This window comes from Macaca thibetana, chromosome 17 (assembly GCF_024542745.1).
Source record: "Macaca thibetana thibetana isolate TM-01 chromosome 17, ASM2454274v1, whole genome shotgun sequence".
In the NCBI taxonomy this organism is placed as follows: domain Eukaryota; kingdom Metazoa; phylum Chordata; class Mammalia; order Primates; family Cercopithecidae; genus Macaca; species Macaca thibetana.
Genome location: NC_065594.1, coordinates 91912022 through 91934717, shown reverse-complemented (window position 1 = coordinate 91934717; position 22696 = coordinate 91912022). Strand labels below are relative to the sequence as shown.

The window sequence follows — 22696 nt, the reverse complement described above, 5'->3', positions numbered from 1 at the left end:
GGTGAAATTCCACTGTGGAATCCTGGTTTCTATTTCTGTCCATTGTGCTCGTTCAGTTTTATTATGGGGACCCTTTGTGATTAATGTGTGCCTCCTTTCCTCGCATCTACTGATGGGGCCGCCCCATAGCTGATTTCTGCATCCTGCTGTGTGATGGCTGAGGCATCCAGGGGACAGAGGTCCCTTGGCGCCTTCAGCATTGATGCAGGATTCCAGGTCAGGGGTCTTCACCCACTTTTGCTTCCTTTTTCCATAACCTGCCTTTACCATGCCCATTTCTTGTGGTGTGAGTCACACTGGGGCTTTTAGCCCTTTCACAGCGTAACTGAGATCACAGACCATCTCTGCCACACCGCAGGTCAACTGCAGGGTGGTGTGAAGGGAGCTCATGGTGCCCTTTGAGGTGCTTTCCATCACGCTGTCACTTGATGTGCTTTCCTTCCTTTTAGTGATGGGATCTTAGTTTTAACTTTTATGTCTTGAAGCCTAAGGATTATAATATTAAAAGTGTAAGTGTTTGAGAAAAATACTAGTTAAAACTCTGGTATTGACTTTTAATGTTTAACATATGATGTATTTACTTTTTAGGCAAATCTAAGTAGGTCTTTGAGAGACACAGCAGTCAGGCTCTCTGAGTTGGGATGGTTGCATAATAAAATCAGAAGATACACGGACCAGAGGAGCCTGGACCGCTCATTCGGACTCGTTGGGCAGGTGTGTTCATGGTTCCTAGGATGCTGGGATGCCGCGTACTTTGGGAAACGCTTATTCTAGTTGAAATCTTACTGAGAAATAGCTCCTCCTACGGCTCTTTCCAAGTAAAGCAACTTTGAGAGTCAATTGTCAGGGTCCACTCAAGAAAGTAGAAACCACAGTAGGTGCTGATGAGGACATTGAATGCAGCAGGTTGGCTCAGGAGCTGCTGGAGGACTGTAAACCACAGAGAAAATGGTGAGACAGAGCTGGCCATGGGGAGCTGGCATTGCCCGATTCCAAACGCTCAAGGGGGGCCCTGCCCAGCTGCTGCTGCCTCCTCCGGAAGGTGGAGGAGGGGCCCTGCTGGGAAGGGGCCTGCTAACGGGGGACACTCCCAGCTGCGTGACTCCCCAGGCAGCACGGTGAGGCAGGATTTGGGAACACTGCTGAAGCTGGAGATGGGAATCCGGCTATGGCTGTCTGGACAGCCCTGGGTGGGCACTGCCGGTGGCACAGTGCATGGCTGGGAGGGAGCTGCTGCTGCTTCTCCTTCTGGTGGAGCCTGACAGGGGGCAGCCGACAGGAGCTGTGGCATCTCCACTGTCCAGCCCTTCTTCGTGGCTAAGCAGCATGTGGTCTTGTCCATAGGTTGCTTATTGGACAGTAATTACTGCCAATGAAATCTCCAAAAATTACTGACTCACAAAATAACTGTGTACTATAAGCCCAGCATAGCACAGGACTCATGGCAGTGTAGCTGGTGAGTAGGAGTGTGGCTAGGGGGTAGGAATGTGACTGGTGGGTAGGAGTGTGGTGCTGCAGTGTGGCTGGTGGGCAGGAACATGACCGGTGGATAAGAATGTGGTTGGTGAGTAGACACGTGGTGTGGCAGTGTGGCTAGGGGTAAGAACATGGCTGTTGATTAGGCGTGTAGTGTGGAAGTGTGGCTGGTGGGGAGGAGCATGGCTGGTGGGTAAGAATGTGGCTGGTGAGTAGGAGCACGGCCAGTGGGTGGGAATGTGGCTGGCGAGTAGGAGTGTGGGTGCTGGGTAAGAATGTGTGGCTGGTGAGTAGACGAGTAGTGTGGCAGTGTGGCTGGTGAGTAGGAGCCTGGGCGGTAGGTGGGAGCCTGACTGGTGTGTAAGAATGTGGCTGGTGGGGAGGAGTGTGGCTGGTGGGAAGGAGCATGGCTGATGGGGAAGAACGTGACTGGTGGGGAGGAGCATGGCTGGTGGGGAGGAGCATGGCTGGTGGATGGGAGTGTGGCTGGTGGGGAGGAGCATGAGCATGGCTGGTGGGGAGGAGCATGGCTGGTGGGTGGGAGTGTGGCTGGTGGGGAAGAGCATGAGCATGGCTGGTGGGGAGGAGCGTGGCTGGTGGGTGGGAGTGTGGCTGGTGGGGAAGAGCATGAGCATGGCTGGTGGGGAGGAGCGTGGCTGGTGGGTGGGAGTGTGGCTGGTGGGTGGGAGTGTGGCTGGTGGGGAGAGCGTGGCTGGTGGGGAGGAGCGTGGCTGGTGGGTAGGAGTGTGGCTGGTGGGGAGGAGGATGAGCATGGCTGGTGGGGAGGAGCATGGCTGGTGGGGAGGAGCATGAGCATGGCTGGTGGGGAAGAGTGTAGCTGGTGGGTGGCAGTGTGGCTGGTGGGGAGGAGCGTGGCTGGCGGGGAGGAGCGTGGCTGGTGGGTGAGAATGTGGTGGGTGAGTAGGCCTGTGGTGTGGCAGTGTGGCTGGTGGGGAGGAGCGTGGCTGGCGGGGAGGAGCGTGGCTGGTGGGTGAGAACGTGGTGGGTGAGTAGGCCTGTGGTGTGGCAGTGTGGCTGGTGGGGAGGAGCGTGGTTGGCAGGGAGGAGCGTGCCTAGTGGATAGGAGTGTGCTGTGGCAGCATGGCTGCTGAGCAGGAGTCACACTTTGAGCTTTGAAGCAAGGCAGCCCAGGGTTCCAGTTTGGGCTTCTCCTTTAATGGTCACGTCATCTTGCACAGGTTATCTTCTGTTGGCCACAAGTTTCGTCCTGCGTAGAGTGGAGTAGTGATTACCTCCAGATTGTGAAGATGGGGAGAGAATGCGTATAAAGATGCTGCTCCCCAGGCTAGGACTGTTTTCTATTCTGTTTCCCAGTCTAGTGAGTTGCTCGATGACCAGCCACCATTCTCCTTCATTGCAAAGGCAGAGAGAAGTGAGCTGGCTCTTTCTTGAGGCAGGTGGGACTGATGGGCCATCCCCTCAGCAGCCAGCTGTGATTTTAGAGTCCCTGTCCCCTTTCTCGAAGGGAGTGTTTGATCGTGTCTCGGTTTATATCATCATCTTATGCAAGTGTCACTGATAAGTCCTAGTTAACTTGGTAGACATGAAGCAAGACACACACAAAAAATCAATACAAGATAACGAAATAAACCGTTATGTAGATACTTTATTACAGGAGGTGGATTGATCACTATAGTAGTATCATATTATGTGTTAGAGCAGGGGTCCCAGCTCCTGAGCTGTGGACCGGTACTGGTTCGTGGCCTGTTAGGAACTGAGCCGCACAGCAGGTGGTGAGTGGAGGGTGAGCAGGCGTGACCGCCCGAGCTCTGCCTCCTGTCAGATCAGTGACGGCGTTAGTTTCATAGGACGTGAACCCTGTTGTGAACCGTGCATTCGAGGGATCTAGGTTGTGTGCTTCTTATGAGAATCTAATGTCTGTCTAATTATCTGAGGTGGGAACAGTTTTATCCCAGAACCACCCTGCCCCCCCATCCCACACTGGTCCGTGGAAAAATTGTCTTCCACAAAACCAGTCCCTGGTGCCAAAAAGGTTGGGTACTGCTGTTTATAGTACTGGACTTTAGAGCCTCTTCTTTTATCTCCTTATTGATTATCATAGCAGCCCTCTAAAATGATCAGGGCAAGCATTAATTGTCCCCATTGTGCAGATGTGAAAATTGAACCTTAGCAAGTTTAATTGATTTGACCAAGTTGCCCTGACTAGTAGATGGCAGATACGGACCAGGGTGTGATGTGTCACTTCTGTTCCAAAGCTGTCTATGTTCTATTTCCATTTCCTCCTTTTTGAAGTCATTGCTTTGTGCTATCCAGTTGCTGAAGGAGTGGTGGTTTATTTATCTTATTTGAAGTGCCAGCGTGTGCACTCAGTGGGGTGACTGTGTGCCCTAATTTATGCCTTGCATAATTTGTGTCCTGTGTCAGTATTACCAGTGCCCCCAATTAGCCTTGGAGGCGTCCTGGCTCTAGACATACCAAGTGGAGCAAAATCATATATGAATGAAGATACTGTTTTGTAAGCGTGAAATTTACATGTGCATTTAATGAACCAAGGTGAAAACAGCCTCTGCTAACCATAGGCCTTTCCGTTTGAGTGAGTGCGGCGCTGCCACACTCTGCCTGCTCTTGCACTCTTTGGTTGTAGACCTCTCAGAAGCTGACTCACATACTCCTGTGTATAAATACTTCCATTCTACACGATGGATAATGATTTGATTATTTCTGCAGGGTTTTTTTTTTTTTTTGTGACAGAGTCTTGCTCTGTCGCCCCGGCTGGAGTGCAGTGGCGCCATCTCTGCTCACTGCAAGCTCCGCCTCCCGGGTTCGCCCCATTCTCCTGTCTCAGCCTCCTGAGTAGGTGGGACTACAGGCGCCCGCCACTGTCAGGCTAATTTTTTGTATTTTTAGTAGAGACGGGGGGGTTTCACCATGTTAGCCAGGATGGTCTTGATCTTCTGACCTCATGATCCGCCTGCCTCGGCCTCCCAAAGTGCTGGGATTACAGGTGTGAGCCACCGCGCCTGGCGGCATATTCAGCAGGTTTTTAAAAGCTTCGATGTGTTTGTGTTTCTGCCCTCCTGCCCTGGGGGCTGGGATGGAGTTTTGGTAAAGAGTGATGCTGTGCCTGAGCAGATTCCATGTCATTTTCTCTGTAAATATTACTGAAGAAAATTGACCTATGGTTTAATAAGCACCTTTGGGCTCACGCTGTGCCAGGCGCTTGCCCTAGGTTACTGCATTTATTCTTCCCTGTGTAGATGAACCAAGAGGTTCATACCATTGGGGGCTGACGCTGGTGGTGCCTCCAGTGGGAGCCCTGGATTTTGCCCCGTGGTCTGTCTCATTCCAGACTCTCTAGGACGTTTCTTCTTGCACACCTCACTTTTGACGTCGTCTTTTGTGTCTACAAAATTAGTATGTTTTATGTTCATTTTTGAACTTGAAAATGTTCACATTTGTCTTAGTCCACAAACCATAAATGCAGTAAAATACACCTATAGAAGACTGCTGATATATTTTAAAAATATACAGAAAGTTATGCAACCTACATATTTACTTAAAGAAAACAAGTTTAAAAAACATTAAAAAAAATTTTGATGGCTTTTTGCTGGATAAAACTGAATGAGAAAGAGCACAGGTTCATCCCTTGCAGGCTGCTCCTGCTGTAGGCAGCGCTGCCCCCAGGCATCCTGGAGTTACATCCCACAGTTCGTCCCTGAAGGCTCTTGCCACAGGACCGGATGCAGGTGTATAAGGTGCCTCTTCCAGCTTCTGATTCCGGTTGTTTTGACCTGACTCCTTTCAGCATTTAAGATTGGAGATGTGTGGAAAAGTTCTTACTACTAATAGAGGTCAGAAGAGCAAGCAGTGCAAACAGAACGAAAATTAGGGGGATTGGCACTGAGCTGCTAATTTTTAAATTTTGTTAATTAAGAGCCTGAAAGAAAATTGCGTTCTAACCCTGAATATTTACAGGGGATATAATCTTCAAGGATCATTCTCTAAAGTGACTGCACTTCATGAAAACTATACCATATTTTTTTTTCCATTCCTCTTCTGCAGAGTTCATGCTTTTTGTACTAAGGAACAACACTTTTTTCATGTTATTAAAATTATATTGTGGTGATTAAGATGATTAAATTATTGACAAAACCTGAATTTAAATCTTGTAGCACCCCACCTGAACTTTATCTAAAAGCATTATACCTTTCCACTTAAAATCAGTCCATGTATAATGAGTGTGTCGTGCTTTAATTATATTTCTCTTCCACACAGAGCTTTTGTGCCGCCTTGCACCAGGAACTCAGAGAATACTATCGATTGCTCTCTGTTTTACATTCTCAGGTAAATATTTTATTTTTATTTTTATTTCTTCATGATTCTAAGCGTTATGAAATTGAAGCTATATAGAATGTTTTAAGTTACTTCATACATTACTTTTAAAAGACAGCAATATTTTTCATAATATTATTTGTAAGATTTGAATATCAAGTTTCAATGTATCCCAGAGCCAGTTAATTGCTAATTTTCGGAGTTCCACCGGTTAAAGGTCACTTGTAGCTTAAAAATACTATTTTTTTTTTAAAGGGGACTTTGGCTTCATTTTTATGAGGATAATCATTTTCTTATATTCACTTGATATAGATTAAGAAGTGTGACCTATGTAGTTATTTGTACTTAAACATTTCTATCTTTGTTGTTTTTTAGCTACAACTAGAGGATGACCAGGGTGTGAATTTGGGACTTGAGAGTAGTTTAACACTTCGGCGCCTCTTGGTTTGGACCTATGATCCCAAAATACGACTGAAGACCCTTGCGGCCCTGGTGGACCACTGCCAAGGTCCCGTGCGCGTCTCTCCTGTGCGCGTCTGGCTCTCGCTTTGTTTTAGAACTTGTTGTCCCGTGCGCGTCTCTCCTGTGCGCGTCTGGCGCTCGCTTTGTTTTAGAACTCGTTGTAGGGTGCGCCATCCAGGCTTGCTTTTGTGTCCTGACCTTTTTTATCCTTCATGGCCATGTTGATTCAATAGGAATCGACAGATATGAACCGAGAGGGAACGTAACCAGTTGCCAGTGTGGCCCAGTATTTATACGGTAGAAGCTCGGGCTGGCATTGAGATGGAGGTGGGAGGGGGGGAGGGTGTTTTGCGTTTAAAGTTTTCTCTCTTGCGTGGTCCTCGGTTACCGTTCCTGACAGCGCGCGTCGCTCCCTTGGTTGCCTTTCCTTGCATTTTGCTTTTTGCCTTTATTCCTTCTGCGGTCGGGGACCATGTTGGTGACTCTCGGTCAGATGTTCCCATATTTGCATGTCTTGCTTTGGCCTCTCTGTCTCTAGGTTCTGTATTGCTAGTTGCTTTCTGACATTTTTTCTCATTGTTTGTACTACCATAGCCAAGAACCTCTTTGCCTTTTCCCTCATTTGTATCATTGAGATCCTAGTAGCAGTTACCTCTTAGGGTTGTTACGACGACATGAGATGGGCGAGCCGGCCATCTGCTGCACAGGAGTTCCTTTCTCACTGCCATCCTCTGCTCAGGGTGGTCCCCAGAATCTGCAGGGCCCCATTGGTCGTCTTGCTGTCTGCACACCCTCCTCTCTCACCTCTTGGCACTTCCCTCAAAAAAGAGAGAAGTGGAGAGCAGTAAATAAACACCAGTGTTTTCTCCAGTTCCCAGGGCTCCTCCGGAACTGGATTCCCCCCAAACTCCTCTGTCACTTTCCGTGTCCCGCGGGCCCCTGGGGTCCTTCACTTCCCTCACTCTGCTCAGCCTGTGCGCTTGGCCTTGGCACTGTAGGGGCTGTTATAAGAGCTGCTGTCCGATCCCCATATTCAATCTCACACCCCCACTTTGTGTACACACAGCAGAGCCATCTTCTTAAAATCAGACCCCGTCACTCCTCTCCTTAAAATCTACCAGTGGTCTAATAAAATCTTGAATTCTTAGCATAACATAAGAATTCTTCATGTGCTTCTATTTCCAGACCGGATTTTTGCCACTCCCAGTCCTTCATACTGAGTAGCTCCGGCCCAGGCCTGGGGGCCTCTTCTCTCCACGCAGAGCAGTGTTTCTCACACTGTGTGTTGTAGCCAGTTAATGGGTTATAAAATCAGTGATAGGTTGGGTCTAGCATATCATACCAAAAAACGTGCAAGTATTGATTCATAGAACTTTTGTTTTTCACATACATTTGTGCCCTCCATTGCACCGTGACGCGTGAGTCTTAGTATGCCTCAAGGAAAAAAGGCATGAAAAGTCATGTGAACTTTAGATTGTGTAGCCAGCAATTTTTTTGCTACTTTTTGTTTCTGAAAAATTCCTCAGCAGCTAAAGAGAGGAGTGACTCACAGACTTGTGTAAAGCCAGGGTTGGAGTCTGGACCTCCTGGTTTCTGAATCATGGCATGTTACTGCTGCTTCTGGGTCCAAAATGGTATTAACTGTAAGAAAACAAATGCTCTTTATCTCAGTTACTTGGGTGTCTTTGGTTAGTGTGAAGTGACTGGTGTGTACTATGAGTGTAAATGTGGATTTTTTTTGTATTTTCCCCCATTTCTCCCAGGAAGGAAAGGAGGTGAGCTGGCCTCAGCTGTCCACGCCTACACAAAAACAGGAGACCCGTACATGCGGTCTCTGGTGCAGCACATCCTCAGCCTCGTGTCTCATCCTGTTTTGAGCTTCCTGTACCGCTGGATATATGATGGGGAGCTTGAGGACACTTACCACGAAGTAAGGATCGGTGTTCGGTTCTGAGACTTGGATTTAAAAAGCATGGGCATGCAGTTATGCTGTTTCATTTTTCCCCTCGTGATTACCATATTATCCTAACAGAAACGCGACTGCACTTCATTTGAATACGATATACGTTTTACACAGTGCCTTGACAGCTGGTTAGCTCACTGAACAGTAGATGAGTTCATGAGTTCTTTGGTTAGTGGAGAATTGTCCAAGTTTATTCCTCAGCAAGGTGGAATCACTCGTCCAAGTTTATTAGCACGTGGATGGCAAAGCAGGACAAGGCCTCCTGAGTCTTGGGGGAGTCTTCATCGCAGATTCTGCTGCTTTGCCGTGATTACTTTGCAAACTCACTTTGGTGCTAACAGCTTAATGAAATAAGTTAGTTGTATATATGTCTATTGAAATATGGTCCGTTCTGTAACACAGCATGTGCTGCTTAAAAATCACTTGTGTAGTAAATCACATGATGGAAATGATAGGGCTTTTGGTGGGAGGTAGGGTGAGGGGCACCACACTCAAAAGGTTTGTCAGTAACATTAAAACAACAGAAAGACAGGAATCTAACGAAAGTTGTACAATTTAACACATTAAAGCGTTAAGAAATACATAAGCACTGCCATAAATATCACATTGGCCTTGGAAAAGCCCTGGCGTTTGCTTGTGGAAGTGGGCTGTTGGGGCTGCAGCCTGTGTGTGACGGGAAGTGGCAGAGGCCTGGCCATCTGAAACGCAGGTGTGCCTGTGTGTGGGTGCTGCTGGCTGTAGTGGCCTGTGTTCTTCTGCTGTTTCTCATGGATCAGATTGCAAATAAGCAAATGTGAAGTTCGTATTATGTTCAGTTTGTTTTCTAATTTATTGTTTGTGCTGTTACAAGTTGTTTTTAAAGCAAGCGTTGGGGCAGAATGGAGTCTCTCTGGTGCTCTGTGTGCTTTTGAAACACATGGGCGGCATGGCACACGCGCATCTGCTTGGGCGAGCTGCTCAGCCTGTCTTGTAGCGCTTTCCCGATGGTGTATGTAGTTTTTCTTTATTACTGGACATTATTTCACGGTAGGGACAGATCTGTTTTTATCTAGCCACTCTCTTATTGATGGAGATGATGGTTTTTGTAGTTTTTAATCTTATGAACAGTATTAAAATGAACATCCTTTTATGTGTCTTCTTGAGCGTATTTATGGCCCAGTCTCGGCTCACTGCAAGCTCCACCTCCTGGGTTCACCCCATTCTCCTGCCTCAGCCTCCCAAGTAGCTGGGACTACAGGTGCCTGCCACCACGCCCGGCTAATTTTTGTACTTTTAATAGAGACGGGATTTCACCATGTTGGCCATGATGGTCTCAATCTTCTGACTTTGTGATCCGCCCGCCTTAGCCTCCCAAAGTGCTGGAATTACAGGTGTGAGCCACTGTGCCTGGCCCATGGGGATGCATATTTTATTTTATTTTATTTATTATTTTTTTATGGTGATGCATATTTTAAACTTTGATTCTGCCACGTTGTGCTCAGGAGTGCTTATCCAGGTTGACCCAGCTATCAGCTTTCTGTTATAATCCTCACTCCCGCGTCCTTCTCAACACTTTGTATAATAATATTTTCACGTAATGCACAAAATGTGCCATCTCACTGGGGTATTTATTTACATTTCCCTGATTACTAGTGAGACTGACCAGCTTTTCATGCTTATAGGTTTTTTTTTTATTTCTTCTCTAATTACCTGTTAGTTTCCTTTGCCCATTTTTCTTATGGATTTTTCTTTTTAGGAGTGAATCATGGATGGTTTTATATTTTCAGATTTTTATATATGGAATTGCTCTTTTAAAAAATTGTATCTTTTAACTTTTTTTCACGTTCTTCCAAACTTATAAAAAAGTTGGAAGAATAGTACAAAGAGTCATTGTACTGTTGACTGATCCTTAACTGAGACTCCACACAAGTTTTACCATGTTTTATCGTAAACTAAATTTCTCTGTATTCTTGAATCTGTTTCTGGATTGTCTTTTTTCTGTTTGCTTTTTATCTGTCAGTGTTATTTAAATGACTCTACTCTGTGGTTTGAAATTTGGTAGAGGCAGTCCTTTTGTTCTTTTCACAATTTCTTTGTTGTTGTTTTTGCACATTTATACTTACATATGAATTTAGAATCAGCCTGTCAATTCTGTTAAAAGATATTTAAAAAATTTTTATAGGGATTGCATATTGAATTTGGAGATTAAAAAGAATTTTCAGGCTTCTTGTCTTCCTTTTGCTGAATGAACTTTCTTTAAAAAAAAAAAAAAAATTGAAGCTTTGTAAGGTATGTTTTATTTCACTAATGGTTCCCTAAAGTTTTTCAAAGCTTTTGTGAGCCTGTATCTTCCTAAACGTTGAAATCATGAGTAAACTTTTTTTTTAACCCCTTCCTCCATTAAGATGAAGAATCGTGTCCATTTCCCGGGTTCTGCATACCTGCATGCACCGCCACACACTTTTTTTTTTTTTTTTTTTTTTTGAGATGGAGTCTCACTCTGTTGTTCAGGCTGGAGTGCAATGGTGCCATCTCGGCTCACTGCAACTTCCGCCTCTGGGGTTCAAGCAATTCTTCTGCCTCAGATTCCCAAGTAGCTGGGACTACAGGCGCACGCTGCCACACCCAACTAAGTTTTTTGTATTTTAGTAGAGACTGGGTTTTACCCTGTTGCCCAGGCTAGTCTTGAACTCCTGAGCTCAGGCAGTCCACCCACCTAGGCCTCCCAAAGTGCTGGGATTACAGGCATGAACCACCGTGCCCGGCCCTGCACTCTTAAGCTCTATACCTGTTGTTAAATCTGTGTTATTTTATATTTTTAATTTTTTGTATGCAATTTGTAATAAGCCACTATCCAAGTCAAGAAATAGCACTTATCAGTATCCCTATTGTATACCCATCGTTGTCCCCTTCTCCTTAAAGGTAAACTTTATCCTGACCTCTGACACTGTAGTTAGCTCAATTCTTATTTTAAATTTTATATAATACTCAATGTTAAAATATATTTACATGTCATCTATAGAGGTATATTTGATATTCATCATTTAAATTTGAATCCTTATTTTTAGGTTTCTGGAAAGTATTGTAAAATTATTTAGTTGACTTAAAGTTCTAGACCTAATTTTTCAAGATTAAATGGAGTCTTAAATTCTTGTACTATTTAGTTTTTATCATCATGATAAGGTTCTAAGGACACGTAGGTAATGGGCATTTCCTTTGGTAGAGTGAAGCTTATCATTTTTAATGCATTTATGTTCAGTTATTCCATAATTACAGGATGAGGTGAATTTTGGAAGCTGTTTAAAAACCTGTGCAATTGATTATTTAGAATGCATATTATAATTTTAACCAAGGAAGTGCAAGACTTGTACTCTGAAAACAATAGAACATTGTTGAGAGGAATGAAAAGGGCCTAAATAAATGGAAAGACATTCCATGCTTATGGACTGAAGATTTGATACTGCTAAGATGGCAGTACTCCCCCAACACGGGCCACGCTTTCAATGTTTGATATTGTTAAGATGGCAGTACTCCCCCAACACGGGCCACACTTTCAGTGTTTGATATTGTTAAGATGGCAGTACTTCCCCAGCACGAGCCACACTTTCAGTGTTTGATATTGTTAAGATGGCAGTACTCCCCCAACACGGGCCATGCTTTCAATGTTTGAGATTGTTAAGATGGCAGTACTCCCCCAACACGGGCCACGCTTTCAATGTTTGATATTGTCAAGATGGCAGTACTCCCCCAACATGGGCCACGCTTTCAATGTTTGATATTGTTAAGATGGCAGTACTCCCCCAACACGGGCCACGCTTTCAATGTTTGATATTGTCAAGATGGCAGTACTCCCCCAACACGGGCCACGCTTTCAATGTTTGATATTGTTAAGATGGCAGTACTCCCCCAACACGAGCCACACTTTCAGTGCAATGTCTATCAAAATTCCAACAGCCTTTGCAGAAGTGGAAAAGCTGATCTTCAAATTCACAAGGAAGTGCAAGGAGCCCTGAGGCCAAACAGTCTTGTAAAAGAACAAAGTTGAACAAACTTTCTGATTCTGATTTTAAAACATGCTACAATGCAGGGTAATCAAAACAATGAGATACTGGCATGATAGACCTCTGGGTCAGTGGGATAGGAGCGAGAGCCCAGAAGTACATCTTCATTTTTATTGATTTTCAATAAAGCTGCCAAGATGACTCAATGGGGAAAAAAAGCCTTTTCAGCAAATGATAACGGGACAACTGGATAGCTGCATGTAGAAGAATGCATTGGGATCTCTGTCACATACCATCTGTAAAGATTAACTCAAAATGGATCAGACATCTAAACTTAAGTGCCAAAGTTATAAAACTTAGAAGATATTGTGGTAAATCTTTGGGACCATGGATTTGGCAGCAGTTTCTTAGATATGTCACCAAAAGCATGAGCAATGAAATCAGACTTTATCAAAATAAAAACTGTGTACATTAAAGGGCACTTTTGAGAAAGTGAAAAAACCACTCACAGAGTAGGAGAAAAGTTTATCCAAATCGCTTACCTGATAATGGTCTAGTATCCCAAGCAACTCAACAAGAAAAACCACTTTAAAAAGGATTTGAGAAGATATTTCTCCAAAGAAGATACAAAAATGGACAAATAAGCACAGGAAAAGATTATCGTTAGAGGGAAATGCAAATCAAAACCACAATTAAATACCACTTCACAGCCATTAGGTTCGTTAACAAAAACAAACCAACAGCCAGAAAATAACAAGTGTTGGCAAGGATTTGGAGAAATTGGAAACTGCATCATTGCTGGTAGAAACACGGAATGGTGTAGCCACTCTGGAAAGCAGTTTGGCAGTTTCTAAAAATATTAGATATGGATTTACCATGGGACCCAGCAGTTCTACTATTAGGTGTGTACCCACAGAAACGAAAACACGCATTCATCTAAAAACTTGCCTAGGAACATTTATAGCAGCATCATTTATAATAGTCAAAAGTGAAAACAGCTCCAGTGTCCATCAACTGATGAATTGATAAATAAAATGATGTATATCCACACAATGGAATATTATTCAGCCTTAACAAAAAAATGAAAATCTGATACTTGCTACAGTGTGGATGAACCTTGAGAACATTGTGCTCTGTGAAATCAGCCAGACACAGAAGGCCATATATTGCATGATTCCATTCGTATGACGTGTCCAGAATTGGCAAATGCATAGAGATAGAAAGTAGTTAATGTTGTCAGGGACTGGGGGTGGGGAGGCAGAGAGGAATGAATGCCTGCTTAATGGATACGAAGTCTCTCTCCAGGCTGATGAAAATGTTCTGGAGTTAGATCTTAGGAATGGTTGTACGACCACATGGTAAATATACTAAAAGCCACTGAGTTGCCCACTTTAAAATGGTGACTTTTATATTATGTGATTTTCATCTCAATTAAAAAAAAATGTAGAAGTTCTGAGGGATGCCAGCTATGGTAGCTCCTGTGGCTCTTTCCTGGGCCTTCTCCCTCCCTGCTGGGTTGAGGTGCTCCGGTTCACCAGTGGAGTCATCGTGCCTAGGTAGAGCTCTGTAGCTCTCAGGCTGCACATCTGTTTAGCCACACATGGGGCCTTGCAGGAGTTTTAATGTGGACTGATACGGGCATGAGGATTTCCAAAGCCCTGCAGTGTGTCTGCTGTGCACTGAAACTTGAGGACCCCTGGCCTACCCACCCTCTGATTCCCTGCAGCAGCCCCCACAGTCGGGCGGGGACCTGCAAAGTTAGTTCTAAAATTGAGGTGATGGGAGGGGGCTGAGTTCAGAGTGCCACCTCCTTCCACACCAGCTCTGCACACTCATCTCCCTTCCACACTCACACTCGTCTGTGCAGTAGTGCAGGCTCCACGAAATTCCCTTGGAGGGAAAGAGTGGGAAGAGAGTGAGGGATAAACGATTGCAAATTGGGTGCAGTGTATACTGCTTGGGTGATGGGTGCACCAAAATCACACAAATCACCGCTAAAGAATTTACTCATGTAACAATGAACAAACACCGCCTGTTTCCCCAAAACCTATGGAAATAGAAAATTTAAAAAAAAATTCGCTTAGGAAGAACTCTGCTTTATCTAGTATGTCCAAACTGAATGTCACGTCAGTGATGTGGCTTATTTTTTAAATAAATAAAATTTAACACATTAAGAAGGATTAGTGCCTATTTCAAAACACCTGCAACAGCTTAACATCTGATGTGAAATGTGTGGCTCCTGTTGTGACAAAGGCACGGGTACTGTGGTTTGTTAGTCACATTTATAATTGAAGGAAGAGGTATATTTCAGATAGAGGTTAGTGAGGTTAGTGAAAGTAAGGATGAGATTAGTTTTCCTCCCAAGTCCACAGACCCGTGCTGTGCTGTCTGTCTGTGGGTCCTGGTAAGGGAAGCCCAAGTGGGAACAGGACCCAGGGCTTTTCTTTGACCCGGGCTTTTGCAAACACGAGAGATGCATGGGCTGGGTATGGCGCTGGTGTGAGAGCTGCACTTTCTGTATTGACCTGATACCTGAATTCACCTTGACCTCCAGTTCCTCCTGCCTGGGAGTCGGATGATGCCTGTTGAATGGGGACGCGGTGCGTCTCCCTCTTGGCTGTGTCTGTACTACTGCTACTGCCTACTGCTGTTCCTCAGGGACTTCCTTACATTGGGCTCCTACCAGTCTCCGGGACCTCGATCTCTCTGTTGATGGCCCAGAGAAAAACTTCCAGATGACATCTGGGCTTTGCTGTGTCTGCTGTGGTGTCATTGAAAGCTGCCTCTAAGTCTAACATCTGAGATTTTACTTTTTAACAATAAAAAGGATATAGACCTTTAGCCCACGAGTGCTAAGAATGTTATCTAAATTTTATTTTGCTTTTATTTTTATTTTATTTATATCTTGTACATTTGCAAAGGCAAGACAAAAATAGAGGGCTATAAGAGTTTGGAAGGTATTCTGAATGATTAAGTTGGAAAGCACTTTCAGCATTTGGGAAAAGTATATTTTTTGCTCTTTTTTTTTTGTTGTTGAGATGGAGTCTCGCTCTGTCGCCCAGGCTGGAGTGCAGTGGCCGGATCTCAGCTCACTGCAAGCTCCGCCTCCCGGGTTTACGCCATTCTCCTGCCTCAGCCTCCCGAGTAGCTGGGACCACAGGCGCCGCCAGCTCGCCCGGCTAGTTTTTTGTATTTTTTTAGTAGAGACGGGGTTTCACTGTGTTCGCCAGGATGGTCTCAATCTCCTGACCTCGTGATCCACCCGTCTCGGCCTCCCAAAGTGCTGGGATTACAGGCTTGAGCCACTGCGCCCGGCATTTTTTGCTCTTAAATGTAAGTACTGTGAAAGTAAACCAAGTTTTTCCATTGTGTTACTACTATCTGGAGAAGCTGCATGGTGAATCCTTTCTATAACTAACCTGGCTTCTTCCCCCGTAAACTGAAGGTAAACAAGTTATGCCAATATATTCAAGTTACAGGCAAAACCACTCAGTTTCCAACTGCCCTTTGGATAGTAAAGATTAGGTGCTTCGACTAGCAGCAAGAAAAGATGGGACAAGTTAAAATTAAACTCTCTTGCTTTCAAAATTGGATTTCCAGACTTGATTCACATGTTTACTTAAATGCTGTGATAATATTCTAAAACTACGTCCTTGAATTTGAAGATCCACAAAGTATGGATGAGACAGAATATCTCTGGATCTATTTAGCACCCTTGCTGTGTTACTGAAATTTAAAAGTTTATCATATAAAATATCTTACGCCTTTGGAATTTTTATGCCATACCTCTTGAAATATTGTAATTATAAGTTTACCTTGTAAATTATCCTTTGTTGTACAGAGAATCTGACCAATTTACTCATTCCACTGGTCCAGCTGCCATTTTATTTATTTTTATTTTTTTTGAGACGGAGTCATGCTCTGTTGCCCAGGCTGGAGTGCAGTGGTGTGATTTGGCTCACTGCACGCTCCACCTCCCGGGTTCACGCCATTCTCTTGCCTCAGCCTCCTGAGTAGCTAGGACTAGAGGCGCCTGCCACCATACCCGGCTAATTTTTTTTGTATTTTTAGTAGAGACGGGGTTTCACTGTGTTAGCCAGGATGGTCTCCATCTCCTGACCTTGTGATCCTCCCGCCTCGGCCTCCCAGAGTGCTGGGATTGCAGGCGTGAGCCACTGTGCCCAGCCCATTTTATTTTATCTAAGTGTGGCCTTAGGAGAAATCTCTTGGTAGCTGCCTGCATGATTGGCAAGTTGAAGTTGGAATTTTTTATGATTTGTATTAATGGATCTGATTTTTAGAAGTTGCTTGCTAAGAAAATTACCCTCTTCATTTCTGTTTTTAGTAGGGAGGCCTTGGCGTTTGTCCAGCAATTAATGAGAAATCATGGTACAATTATGTTTTATTTTTTTTCTTAATTCTTTCTGCATTTGACATAATGGTGAAAATTAAAGAACCTTGAGTGGAAAATGCCTTAGCAAAATAAAAGTGTATAGCAATTATATTCTGACCTTGGTTTTTTTCCCCTCTGTAACTATATATTTTTTCAAAGAATTAATTATATTCTAAAGCGTACCCAGGCTCTCCGTTTGCTACGAGATGTTTGCTGCTAGAGTGATTGCGTGCTACTTTGCCCTTAGATGAAGCAGTGCTTTCATAACTTCTAAAGATGCCTGAATTGCCTGAGATTTTTTATGGTTTAAATTAAGTTTTCTTTATTGTTCATACTGATAGAAATCCGGCTGTACTCCAGCTATTAGGATAAATTAGTGTGTTGTCTGTAGAAACGAGCTCTTCTAACGGAATAACAGACATACAGTTTATATGCAGTTACTCTAATCTGTAGTATGGCAAGGTACAGAGCAGTCCCAGCATGAGCACGGTGACTTAGTCGCTGCTGAGATTACTCACGGGGGCTTATTTCTGTCATGGACAATTTAAGTCTATGTTAAGGTGATGACGCCTCCGTGATAGTATTGCTGTTTGCCCCTGAAAGGTAATGTAGATCACAAAAGTCTAAAATAGATCAGTGAATGCTTCAGTCATTTAAGTTGATACTTAAAGATAAGACATTTTAGTTGAAAATAAACGTAGCAGCCTCTTCCCTGTGGTCATAAACATGTTGGCACTTACTCATGTGCCTGCTGATGCAGGAGATTGGCTGTGCCTAATTCATACTGTCTGGACCTTAAAAGGATCAAATAGAAGATCTTGACATCATTAAGATTTAGTTTCCTGAAATACTTACTCTTGGAAATAGATTTCTGTGAAAGAAAAAAATTCATTTTTAGTTGGTTGCCCTGGGAGAATGATGTTATTTAAAAAAACAACAATTTACTGGTAGCGTGTGTTCAGTGTTTGGCTAGAATTACTTGATTCTTTTATTAAACTATTTTTTTTTTTCTAATAGAAAAGTATTTGCAGTTTAAACAGTGTTGATCACATAAGCACATACAGAGGATGAAGTTAAAATTTTCCAGTAACCCTGTCAGGACCAGACACATTCTGTTAATATTTGTATATACTGATTTTTTCTGTGTATTTGTATGTATCATATGCATAGTATTTTGTCAACTTATTTTGTTGAAGTAAATAATGAACATTATTTTATGCCATTAAATATTTTTTTGACACCAAGGCTTATTAAAATGATCTCTGAAACTCTATTTTGTGAATATAATCGTCCCGTGGTATATGAGGGGAATTGGTTCTAGGACCTGCGTGGATACCAAACTCCACACGTACTCATGTCCTGCAGTTGGCCCTGTGGAACCTGTGGGTTGGGAAAGTGGGCCTCCCGTACGAGTGAGTTTCACACCCCGAGGAGGCTATGTTTCTGTGTGTGCCGTTGGCTGTAAGTGGACCCGCACAGTTCAGATTGGTGCGATTCAAGGGTCAGCTGTATCTGCGATTTTTTCCTGGGAAGAACTACGCTTTTCATCAGATTATTGGAAAGGGCTGTGGTAGTTAAGAACAATCTATTTTTAATGACTACATGGTAATTTATAATTCATTTATGTATTCCCTTGTTTTTAAGACATTTAGCATAGCATATTGGAAGTATGATATATGCTGATGAAGAATATTTTATTCTAGTAATGCAAGTATAACATTTTATTCAGTTTATTCATATTCACAAATGAGACTGTCCTGTAATATTTTTGGTATTTTTCTAATCACTTGTGCTAGTGCCAGTTTCATGAAATCAACTGAGGCCATCCTATATGTATTTCTGTGGCCTATAATACATTAAGCAACCTAAGAATGATGTCTTAAAAAGTGTTAGTAGCCCTGTGCCTTAGTGATAGTATTTTGTATTTCCTGTTTCTTCTGAAGATACTGTTTTCAGGGTCTCCTCTCTCTTGCTTCTTGGGTTAATTTTGACCATTACATTTTGCTAAGAAATCGTTAATTTTGTATTGCTATGTAATTTTTAAAGATATTCGGGATTTATGGAAAGATCACCAAAAAGGCACTTGGGGTGTGATACGACTGAAATGTTTTACCGCCTGACTGGAGAAATCAGCCATGCATCACAGGGCAGTGCTGAGTATTAGGCCTTCCAGCTTTTAACTGAAAATACTGCCAAGTGCTGAGGTCATGGTCCCAGTGCCATTTCTCCTTCAAAGGAAGTAGGGCTCCTTGGAGAAGTGGCTGATTCTACGTATTGGAAGAAACAGAGCTAAGCCTGCATCACGATCTATAGCAGAAAAGCAGGGCAGATCACTCGGGTCCAGTGTGAAGGACTCAGGAGCGGCTTGAAGAGGCTCCCCCTCCCCACATAGGAGATGGAGAGCCCCAGGAAGAGTATAACTGTGATGGAGGAAGCACTGGATATGCTTAAATCAACACTCTCATGATAATTAAAAACGAATTGGTTATCATTGGAGAATGTAAACAGAGGCATGTAAACAGATGCTTCCTCAGCATTTTTTGATATAGTCAAATGGTTTCCTCTTTTAATCTGTTGATATTATTAATTATGGTGATATTAACAATTCCTGATGAGGCATCCTTAGCTCAGAGGAAAGGATGGTGTATTCATTAAATGGGGCTGGCCCGGCCAGTAAAGAAAAAAATGCCATCTAGGAGAAAACATAGACTTCCCCCTTACAACATACTGTGTGCCAGGATTATACCAAGTTCCAGAGGAATTAAAGATCTAGGTAGTAGGCCGGGCATGGTGGCTCCTGCCTGTAATCCCAGTACTTTGGGAGGCTGAGGCAGGCAGATCGCTTGAGCTCAGGAGTTTGAGAGCAACCTGGGCAATATGGTGAAACCCTGTCTCTACCAAAAATACAAAAAATTAGCCGGGCATGGTGGTGTGCTCCTGTGGTCCCCGTTACTTGGGAGGCTGAGGTGGGAGGATGGCTTGAGCTGGAGGGGCAGACGTTGCAGTGAGCCAAGATCGTGCTGGTGCGCTCCAGCCTGGGCCAGAGAGTGAGACCCTGTCTCAAAAAAAAAAAGATCTAGGTAATAAAAATAACTCAATAGAAATACTGAAAGAACTTGATGGAGAATATTTTCATAATCTAGGAATGGGAAGATCTTAGGAAGACAGGAAACTCCGAAACCATAAAGGGAGACAGAATTTATCTGTATATAACAAAACATAGAACCAAAATATGGACCATACTATAAACAATGGCAAATGATTAACTTGGAAAAATTAAATCTCTACTATTTAATGATTCACAAATGATCACTACTCCTAATGTACAAAGAATTTTTGTATATTGATGAGAGAACAAAATGAATAGAAAGATGGGTCAAGGGCATGAAAAGACCATTCACAGGAGAAGAATGGCAAATGGCAGTCAGAACTATGAAAATATGCTCAGCTTCATTTTTGGTTAATGACAGCAATATAGGATAACCATGATTCCACCTAACTGGCAAAATCTAAAATGAGCCAGGATTGCAAAAACAGGACATCCTGCCCCTAGGAGTGTCAGTCTACACAGCTGTGTGGAAAGGAAACCTGGCATTGTCTATAAAAACTAAAAGCTACTTCAATTCAGCAGTTGTGCTTTTATAAAACAAGTTTATAGAAATAAAAGCGCTAGTCTGTTAGGGTGTATGACTGAAAAATGAGAATGGCCTCATTGTTGCAGTGGCAAGTAAACTGGAAGCAACAGCCATTGAATTTTCTCCTTACTACTCGGTTTCCTTTCTAATGGCGGTGCTGTAGGTGCCCATCAGGGTCAGGGCAGGGGAGCTGTGTGCCAGTGAGGAAGAAAGCTCCTGAGCACAGATGGTTCCCCGGGGAGCCACACAGGGGTCCCTTCTACAGTGCCACCTGGCTGGTGCTGGCCCCTTGTACACGTCGGTACATGTACAGCAAGGTCTGCCCATAGAGCTTGGGACTTGTCTGTGAACAGAGGATCCCAGCCTGGGCCCCTCTGTGTTCCAGGCTTTGGGGCTCTGCAAAAGAGAGACTACAAGGGCAGGCAGACTGATGGGAGGAGACACAGCTGCTGCCTGTGAGGGAGGGAACCCCAAACGCCTGCACTGTTACTGAGGAAGAGCTCCGTGCGGCCCAGGAAGCCTCAGTGTTAGGCTGCAGAGGCTCTTATGGACGTTCTGATTCTCCAAGGAAGACATAACTTGTTTTTGTTATACTTTAGTTTTAAAAGTTTAGGAAATACATAGTTCAATTTAGAGAGATTTCTGTGTTTCATATAAGTTTTATTGTATAAATGGGTAAGAGTCTCTGTGTCTGGAGAACTTGGCTTTCTAGAATAACTTATTCTTTGATGTTGCTGTTGGTTATTATTTTGCCATAAATATCACTCTTTAATGTTTCCATGCCCCTTCGCTTTCAGTTTTTTGTAGCATCAGATCCAACAGTTAAAACAGATCGACTGTGGCATGACAAGTATACTTTGAGGAAATCGATGATTCCTTCATTTATTACGATGGATCAGTCTAGGAAGGTAGGATTAGAAGAGATTTTTGTGATTTTGATGTTTTATGGCTATATATACTTGGATTATGTGACAAAACCAATTTCCATAAAACTTCATGCGTTTTGAGATTGTTAATGTTCTGGAGATGAAGTAAGTGCGTATTAATTGAATACATCAACATAGTATGTGTTCAGTGTATCTTTGAGTTACTAGAATTCGCTCCATACTGTAGCAGGTGCCTTGTTACTTTTCAATCAATAGCCAATTTGTCGCTTAGGAATATTTGTAGATTTGGGCAATCGTTTTAAATTTACATAAAGGTAATCATAGAATGTTTTTCTTTTTAGGTCCTTTTGATAGGAAAATCAATAAATTTCTTGCACCAAGTTTGTCATGATCAGACTCCCACTACAAAGATGATAGCCGTGACCAAGTCTGCAGAGTCACCCCAGGACGGTACGATGATGCTGGTGGGATGGTGATGATGGTGATAGTGTGATGATGGTGATGATGATGTGAGGACGGTGATGCTCACGGTAACAGTGATGATGATGACGTGGTGATGGTGATGGTGTGATGATGGGGATGATGGGGATGTGATGATAACGGTGTTGGGGATGGGTGGTGATGATGATGATGGTGGCGTGGTGGTGGCAGTGATGGTGGTGATGATGGTGGTGGTGTGATGATGATGAGGTGACGGTGTTGGGGATGGGTGGCGATGATGGCATGGTAGTGGCAGTGATGGTGGTGGTGATGTTGATGGTGATGTGGTGATGTTGATGGTGATGTGGTGATGGTGATGGTGTGATGATGGTGAGGTGATAGTATTGGGGATGGGTGGTGGTGATGATGGCGTGGTGGTGGCAGTGATAGTGGTGGTGATGGTGATGATGGTGAGGTGACAGTGTTGGGGATGGGTCGTGGTGATGATGGTGATGGTGATGGTGATGATGGTGAGGTGACGGTGTTGGGGATGGGTGGTGGTGATGGCGTGGTGGTGGCAGTGATGATGGTGATGGTGAGGTGACGGTGTTGGGGATGGGTGGTGGTGATGATGGTGATGGTGATGATGGTGAGGTGATGGTGTTGGGGATGGGTGGTGATGATGGCGTGGTGGTGGCAGTGATGATGGTGATGGTGAGGTAACGGTGTTGGGGATGGGTGGTGATGGTGGCGTGGTGGTAGCAGTGATGGTGGTGATGATGTTGATGGTGATGATGGTGGTGATGATGGTGATGTGATGATAGTAATGACATTGATAATTGTGATGGTGATAGTAATGATATGATGATGGTGATGATAGTGGAGGTGATGGTGATGATGATGTGCTGATGTTACAGATTACTTAAAAGTTTTTTTTGTACCATAGGATTTATAGATCATTGGAATTACTCTCTAAAACACCTGAATACATAGTATTATGTATGTATATGTATAGTACTGTGTAAATTTTTAATTTCCTTTTTATACAGAGCTAAACCGTAAGTGTTGGAATAGGTATAGCTATTTTGTCCTTCTTAATTTGTGTTACTTTTTAAAATGATAAAGTGACAGTGTGCCAAAATAAGGAACAACAGAAGAAATATTGC

At 43.6% G+C, this 22696-nt stretch overlaps 1 protein-coding gene across 3 annotated transcripts in view; it reads left to right on the top strand.

Moving 5' to 3' along the window:
* TUBGCP3 (tubulin gamma complex associated protein 3) overlaps nt 1–22696 on the top strand; it is a 96408-nt gene that overhangs the window by 33332 nt on the left and 40380 nt on the right. For all 3 annotated transcript variants that reach the window (XM_050766587.1, XM_050766588.1, XM_050766589.1), the window contains exons 8-13: nt 589–714; nt 5734–5802; nt 6166–6298; nt 8016–8182; nt 21021–21131; nt 21452–21560. In XM_050766587.1, the coding sequence (XP_050622544.1) occupies nt 589–714; nt 5734–5802; nt 6166–6298; nt 8016–8182; nt 21021–21131; nt 21452–21560 (715 nt within the window). The remainder of the gene's footprint in view (nt 1–588; nt 715–5733; nt 5803–6165; nt 6299–8015; nt 8183–21020; nt 21132–21451; nt 21561–22696) is intronic.